Source organism: Monopterus albus, unplaced genomic scaffold, assembly GCF_001952655.1.
Source record: "Monopterus albus unplaced genomic scaffold, M_albus_1.0 scaffold147.1, whole genome shotgun sequence".
In the NCBI taxonomy this organism is placed as follows: Eukaryota; Metazoa; Chordata; class Actinopteri; order Synbranchiformes; family Synbranchidae; genus Monopterus; species Monopterus albus.
In genome coordinates, this window is record NW_018128027.1 from 1,022,115 (window position 1) to 1,030,357 (window position 8,243).

The 8,243-nt window shown below is 41.3% G+C and overlaps 1 protein-coding gene across 1 annotated transcript in view; it reads left to right on the forward strand.

Moving 5' to 3' along the window:
• LOC109968355 (AT-rich interactive domain-containing protein 1B-like) overlaps window positions 1-8,243 on the forward strand; it is a 197,378-nt gene that overhangs the window by 161,543 nt on the left and 27,592 nt on the right. Inside the window, exon 8 of the mRNA XM_020614568.1 lies at window positions 1,146-1,325. Coding sequence (XP_020470224.1) covers window positions 1,146-1,325 — 180 coding nt within the window. The remainder of the gene's footprint in view (window positions 1-1,145; window positions 1,326-8,243) is intronic.

An 8,243-nucleotide genomic window follows, 5' to 3' on the forward strand; every position in this document is an offset into this window, starting at 1 on the left:
TGCTCTTTCTGTCTTGGCCTCTGTTTTTTTCCCATACACACAAACACACACTCATATAAAGCATTTATTGCTCTCTTTCTGATATCTTCCCCCCACACACTCAGAATCACAAATATGGACATGCATGTATGTGCACACAAGCATATGAGAGTACACACACATTGCATTTTAAATTTTTATGTCATACCTCTACCCTGACATTTTCTTTTAGTCTTTTAGCAGAAACAAGGAATTATACAAGTGTCAACTTGCACTTTCCAGCTCTGTTGTTTCCCTAAACCCCAAAGTCACTAAAGAGATGGTCTGTGCATGGTCATACAACACAGCAGATAGCTATCAAAATTTACAGTCGAGTGGCCCCAATCCATTTACACCTAATCTGCAGTACTGAGTCCCCCCACACACACACATACACACACACACACCCTCTCTTTTTCATTCAATGGTTGTCCAGCAACCTTTCTCCATGGTGGATTGGGAGACATTTCTGAGGGTTTTAAAAACGAACGAGGCAACTTGAAAGAGCAGAGCCCAGCCGAGGATTGCTCCAAATGTCAGTTTGAATGGTGGAAGCTAGTTTAGGCCTGAGAGGCTTTGACATATCTATTGACAAAACAGCTTAGAATACCATGGTAGCTTTAGTCTAATCACCAGCTTATTCAGTAGAGAATGAATCATACGGTTTCACATATACACGCAAACTCACATAGACTCGGATTTGCAGCTACAGCACATACAGTATGTGTTTCAGGTCAGACAAACACTTGGCCTGTGCCTTTGCTACTGATAAAGTTCGATACATGTTCCTTCTGTTTGTTTATTTGTACTCAGGGTTCTTTTTCCACATCAGCCTGTCCTTTTTGTGTATGTTTTATCTAATACCCGGTCCATGCTCTGTTTCTCATTGACAAAAATCTACGAGTAACAGGAGCCATTGCCAAGGTAAAACATATGGCTTGCATGAAAAGGAAGGGTCTCATAAAGAGATATGTTGATTTGCTGAGCCAGAGTATGATCACACTTACCCTTGCTCTATCCCCTAGTCTACATTTGATTTTACTGAGAAGGTACCTTCACAATTAAATTAGTCTCATTTTATAAGCCAAGAGCTGACACAGATTTTTATATGTATTTGTGTGTTTCAGGGTTCATGTCCACCATGCAGAGGAACCACACTGGCTCCCAGTTTGCCTCTCCACAGTCTGGGACTCCTATGTCCCCACACCCTTCACATGGGGGCCCGTTATATCCCGGGATGGGTCCCTATTCCCAAAGCAGCCCCACAGGCCCTTATGGACCTCAAGGATCACAATATGGACACCAAGGTTGGAGCGTGTGTACCTAAATGGGCATTAAAACAAGCATTACTTTGACACTCGTTAAAACTTGTTTTCCTTAATAGAGCTTTCTGGAAGATGATAGAAGAGGATAGCCTGTTTTGCTATTCATGAACTGAAAAAGCACAAACACTAAGGTCATCTGGTGGTTCTGGTGTCTCATATTAAAGACCTGAACACCTTATTGTTAACTAAAAATAATAATTTAAAAAAACTAAAGGGATAGAATTTGATTTCCCACAAACTATGACTCCTTTTAAGCTTTCAGATGAATTATTAAACATGAAAACCACTAACAGGCCTTGTGTTGACATCCTGTTTTCACTTTTACCTGACATCTGATTTGCGGAGCAGCTTCTGCTTTCCGACTAGTCGTAATGGAGAGATGAATACCTCCTGTATCATTCATTCAGAGAGGTTATAAAGACTCTGATGGGAAAAGCATATTTGTCTTTTTTGATGACTGTTGGCCCCCATTTCACTCTTACACTGGGCCTTGATATTAGTGCCACTGGTTTCAAAGAGAGTTTGCTAATAATGAATACAAAATTACTCATTTTGAAAGACATATCCATCCATTTTTCTGTCGTAACTATATTTTTCTACAATCACACTTGTTTGTTTTCATTCCTTGTGGGTACTTTATGTTAGTTTCATCTCAGGTTCCTTATGTACATCCATGCTTCCCTCACTTGCATCTTAGTCCCGCTCACGTAACATACGAGAAAAAAGTGCAAGGAGAAAATGTGAGGAATTGAGGAAACATGTTTTTAGAGACAACAGATGTCCTTTCCTTAAATCCTTCATGTGAAGTGTCTAGTCACCTGCAGTGTTGGGCAACAGTGAATTACAATACATGTAGTTTGCTTCGTTCATATTTACATAGTGATTCAAGTAGTTAAATTCATCCATTCATCTTCTATACCGCTCAGTCCTAAGCGGGGTCGCGGGAAGTAGTTAAATTACTTTCCCATTTTTGTTTAGTTATCCACTGAAACTATTAACACTTCTGGGCCATTTATCATCACTCCACTACTGTAATCGAACCCTCCTTTGACCAGCCCCTTCCTCCTTGTCTTGCGTCCTGACCACTGAAGACAAACCCAGGCTATGCATCAGACAGCCAGCGCCACACACTTGATCTTTGTGAAGTGCATCTTCAAAAGGGCGGGCATTGTTCAGTGCTCACACAACAAGGTCATCATGGATAAACCTTCATAAAAAGAATCACCATGGCCATACTTATGCAAATACATCACAATGCCTAGACTGCTTCAGTTGTGAAGACTGTACAAGTCAGATATTACAAAATGTCAAGTGATATGACAGGCTCATTTTTTAAATGTGCTCAAATCGGTCAAATGGCCTAAAAAGGTGCAGGTGCAGTCAGAAAAAAAGACAAAATCCAGATTTGTTTACAACACAAATATGACATTCCTAGCAGTTCTGTCCTTGTGAACAGACCAGACAGGATTGTTGTAATTAGGAAAAGTTGTCAGGTTATAAACTCAAGTGTTTTTAAGGGTGTGACTCTTAGAATATTCATGAAACACTTGACCATTGGATGGACCTCATGACTGACCTCATGATCAGATTATGATTTAGCTCTAGACTGACGACACAGAGTCACACGTCATGAAATTCATTCACTGGATGATAATGTCCAGTCCTGTAGGTCAGGTTCAGTCTTCTCATATTAGCCACACAGAAACAGGGCCAGTGTTTTTTGTCTTCAGTAGAATATAAAGATGTTTTTCATAGTTTATCATTCATCTTGGCCTACTCAGTCATGGTATGATACATGCTAAACAGATACTTCTATAAACTCACTGTAGTGTTTGCAGTAGGATATTATATCCTAATAAAGGTAAGGCAGTCTCACCCTCTTTGTACCCTTCTGTGTGTCATACCATGAAAACATAAAGCTTCAAACTGTAATTTTACAGATTCATCACATTGATTACAGTGATGAGCATTTTAGAACACATACCTCTGTACTGTATATCTATACAGTGCATGGGTATATGGCTGATAGCTATATACTGTATAGATATACAGTACAGAGGTATACAGCTATCAGCCATAGCTATATACTCTACATAGCATAATGCTTTTAGTTCAGTTTACCATCTATGTAGGCCTGTTAGATTTCTTTAATTTTTTTTTTTTATATCCAAGAAAGAAAAACCTTTGGAGAAAAAATACAAGTCACAGATTTTAGTAAATATGAGAAAAAAGTTTGGATCATTTTCTATAATTAAGCAGCCTCCGCTCGCTTGTTTTCTCCAATGTACAACTCCCGGCCATCCAACAAATGTTGACATCTGCTGTTGTACTTCGTTTTCTGCCTTTGGCAACAAACCAGATGAAACATTATGGTATTTTTTGGTAAATGCGTGTTTTAATGTGTCACCTTGATAAATGTGCCTATCCCTGCGTGTGTTTTCCCAAAATTGTGCTCTCTCCCTCACATTTGTTAATGTTGATTAATAGCACTAATGCATTTGGTATTTGGTCTCCCTTCTCCACCCACTCTTATCTCTTAATGTGACTTTGGCTGGGCTGACAGCCCAGTAAGCTGAGAGAAAAAGAGAAATAAAGTAAGCAGAGAGTGACAGCAAGGCGGATTGGCCTGGAGGCAGATGAGCATGAAATCTCACTCAGATATCAGGAGAGACATTCCCATTGCAAAGTGAAAGAACAGGCCTGCTGTCTTCTCATCACATATATATGGTGTATATGTGTTATTCAAATTTAACATATTCACAGTTGACCTGCATCTGCCCAACATTAGTACTTTAGGATAACAGCGCAGCAAGTACCTAAAAACTAGCACTTCAGTGGCTACGTTTGTATTTGTACACAGTATTTCTAAGAATACGGCACATGAAATATGATTGCTCTCACTTTCTTCCTTCCTGCATCTATTCATCTACCATTTTACTCACAACACACTGTAGCTACACAAACACACTTCCAATGACAACATTCATTCTCTAACGCCTTGTCTTAAATTAAGCTCGCCTCTAGTTCAAATCCTTAACCTCTAACCAAATCAGATTCTGCTTTAACCTTTTGCATCCTCATACAGAAGTTTTTAACATACAAACAGGCAATTCTCAGTCAAAAATATGAAAACACTGCTCCTGGCACTATACAGCACTGCACATCCCTGGAAACCATTCACGTGGATTCCAAGACATAGCCCCAGCCTGTGTTGGGTGAACAGGGCAGACAGCTGCTGGTCATTGTTCTTAATGACAGCTCCATCTGCTTTCCTTCCCTCTCCCTAGTGCACTAACAAATTTGTTAGCCATTAGCCAGCACAGAAATGCATTCCAAGTTCTTGAACTCTCCTCAGTGTTTCTCTTGGCATGCCAGTACTGGGAGAACCCAGAAAAATCTTGGGGCTTTTAGCTGTCTTTGTGTGTGTGATAAAACTTTGTCAGTAATCATGCCTGCCACACACCAGCACTAAAAGTCTGAAGTTGACCAAAGAATCAAACAAAAAAAAATCCTCTCTGGTGTTATGTATCTATAAAGACGATAGCACTTCTGTTATCAGGGGCAAGAGAATGTGGTGCAACTTGTTATCAACTACACTAACTCTATCCAGCATAGTTATTGTGTACATGAGATTGCAGGAGGATATGGCCCTTCTACAAATAACAATAAAATATGAAGTAGTTATTTCCAAAGACCTCTGATTAGACACTGTAAGTCTACTTCCTAGACTGTAACCAGAGGATTTCTTCCAGATTAATGTACAGTCAAAACCTGCTCGGGCTTTTTCCTCACTGTCTAAATAAGAGCTCTTACAGTGATTGGACTGCGCAGCAATATCCAAAAATATTTATGCTGCTAAATGTTTGTGGGTGTCCTTTGAAATCCCTCTTTATCCAAATTTAAACTGATCTCGTACTGTGTGTTGATATCAGGCTCTCCTCGGGACTCAAATGACTCCAACAAGTGTTTTTAAGACATGAACATGAGTCATGTGTTGAGAGCAGTGGACACACAGACAGATAAGGGAGGAGGATATCATGCTGTTGCAGTAAAGAGATTTGGAGTCCGTCTCAGCTCTGCTCTCTCCCCCCACCCATCACATAGCTCCATCCACCGCACTCCCTCCCTTGAGGGGTTCAGCGCTTTGCTGGTAATGACCATGCTTCAGACAGCACTTTTCAGCCTTGGTGTTTTGTGGAGCCATGGTGTAATTCAGCCAAACAAAAGTTAAAAATTTTTAAGCCATGACTCAAGCCGGTGCCTGTGGGAATGAGGGGATTTTTCTGTAGGAAATTGACAGTGCATGGAACTCAGCAACCCCAAGGCACACCCCAGCCCTGCTTAGGCTCAGACACCCTGTCGCGGAAGGTGCTGAGGTGGCTGGGAGAGGATGTAGTACCTCGGGCAAAAAAAAGTGTTTATCCCAGCAAGTCATACATACTACAGCCTAATAGTGAGTCTTAAGGCCACATAAGGGCAAGAATATTTAATTTAAATTATATTTACTAACATTATCAATGGTTGTGGTCTGATCTACCACATTTCAAAAGATTTCAACTGTTAAAAACAGATACACCTGCATTAGAAACCATTTATTATGATTTAAGTCAAATGCTATGCTCCATACTACTGAAGGACAATGAAGTTGCAACACAAGTCAAACATGCAGGAGATGGTGTATTATAACACCTATAATGAGGTTTAGAGTATCCAATTTCTGACTAAGATGGAACGGAATCATTCAGGGTGTTTTCCCCCCAAATCTTTCTGCATCCACACAAAAGTAATCGGTTTTGCGCGTGTGTGTGTGTGTGTGTGTGTGTGTGTGTGTGTGTGTGTGTTTGGTCACATGTAGATAGGGACAGCTTGCCTGCGCTTCTGTCCTTGGCAGCTCTAGCAGTCACGTAATCTGTGTTCCACTTCTTATTGATGGAGTTCACAGATCCAGAATGCACACTGGTGCAACATCGTACCTTTTCTGCCACAGCAAGGAGAATGACCGCCGGGATGGTCCAGTCTGCTGAGGAAGCGGTAGATGATAATCTGCTCGGTCACACTCCAACTTTCCCGCGGGACTGAAACTGATTAAGTGCACACAGAATGCGTAACCGTGCTGGGAATTTCCATGTAATTGTGAACGAAGCACCATGAGCTTTCCTTCTCCTTCTCCTCCCCTCTATTGGCCTATAAATACCACCCAAAGGCACCAAGTGCCTGAGAAGCAGGCAGAAAACCAAGACTGAGTCACAAGGACGAAAGAAGGGACAAATAAGAAATGACATCCTCCTTGTCCTCCTTTATTCTTGTCCCTCCTCGACTGGTAGTAGTGTGAGCAGCATACAAAATGAGTGAAGTAGATGACACACTTCTGTATATATACTGTATGTTACTTCTAACACCTTGTAAGAAAGCACTGGCCTCTTTTTAATGGCCTGATAGTGGTATTTTTTTAGCACTTGCATTGTGTTGTTTAAAGTCATTCTGCAATAAAGAGATACAAAAGCGCTGACAAGTTATGATTCCATATGTGGAGCCACTGTCATGACGAAGAGCAGACACTCGTAATACTTTATGGAGTCATTGTATGTTTATTAAAAGATAGGGAGGAAAACTGAGCATGTACAGTATATTAGCATAGTTAATGTATTTTAATTTGTGTTTGTTATCTGTAGTTATCTGTATTTTGTCTTTGACCTCCACAATGATCCACTGTCTAATATAATCTGAATAGTGCTTCCAAAGCCTTACAAAACATAAACAACTCTTATAAAAGCACCTAGAATCTCAGGGTTGAGCTCTCAGTCATTTAAAAAAGTGGGTTAGTGTGCTGTTTGTCCTTGAAAAAGCAGTCTGGCACAGCACCAGTCCTTCAGGAAGTGAATCATTCTTGTCAGGACAGAGCAAGATTCTCACAGGAAAGCTTAGCATCAACCAAGTCCCGCAGCTACTCTGTCTTTCCTTTGTCAGCCGAGGCAAACATAGCCCATAATTAGAACATTTTGAATAGTTGTACATCTAGACTGATAAGTCCTCATGATGCTGTGTGGTGACTTAATGATGCATTTTCTCAGCACAAACCTATTCAATTAGATATGGTTTAGCATTTCACCCCTAACCCCCAACCCATCTCATGGAAACTTCCAGACCTCACTCTCATTTCTGGGTCTCTTGGCTCATTCACCAAAATAGTGGGGGAAAAGCAGATTGTCCATATGGGCCTGTGTGATATAAACAACTCCCTGGGAGGTGTGCTGGAGCCTCACTGTGTCACAAGGGCCAAAAACAATGAAGTGCTTGCCCTAGCTATTGAGAATGTATGGCAAGCAGCCATGACAAGGGGCTCAGCAGCTGTGCAAAGAGGGCTGAGAGAGGTCAGCCACTGAGGCCTTGTTCATCTGCAGCAAACCATCAACCCGTGCCGAGAGAAAGGGGGCTGCAGGGCACTGTGCAGGATGTTCCCATAGCAGTGCAGGCAGTCGCTTATGAGAGGAAGAAACATGGAAATGTTTTCTACTGCTCTCAGAAGTATTACATATTCAATCACACAGACAAGTAGATGTACTCGTACAGATGTACATACACACATGTACTGTGCACCATATGTATCCTCCTGTGTTCGTTAGCAGACACCCTTTCTTCCTGAATGCTCCCCTATTATAGCCCCAAAACCCTTGACAGGTGTCAGCCGTGCTCAGCTCACTGACTCACCAAAGCCTCCCCAGAAATAATCCACTTCTTCTTTTCCCATCTCCCACAGCAGATTTCATCACAATTTCTGGATAAATTCAACTGGAGCTGCTGACTTTTATGGGAAAGACTTTTATTTTCATCCTATCTCAGGGCTCGGTGTGCAGGAGTTTTTTCCTCCTCCCCTTCTGTCTGTCTGCCTTTCTCTCTTTC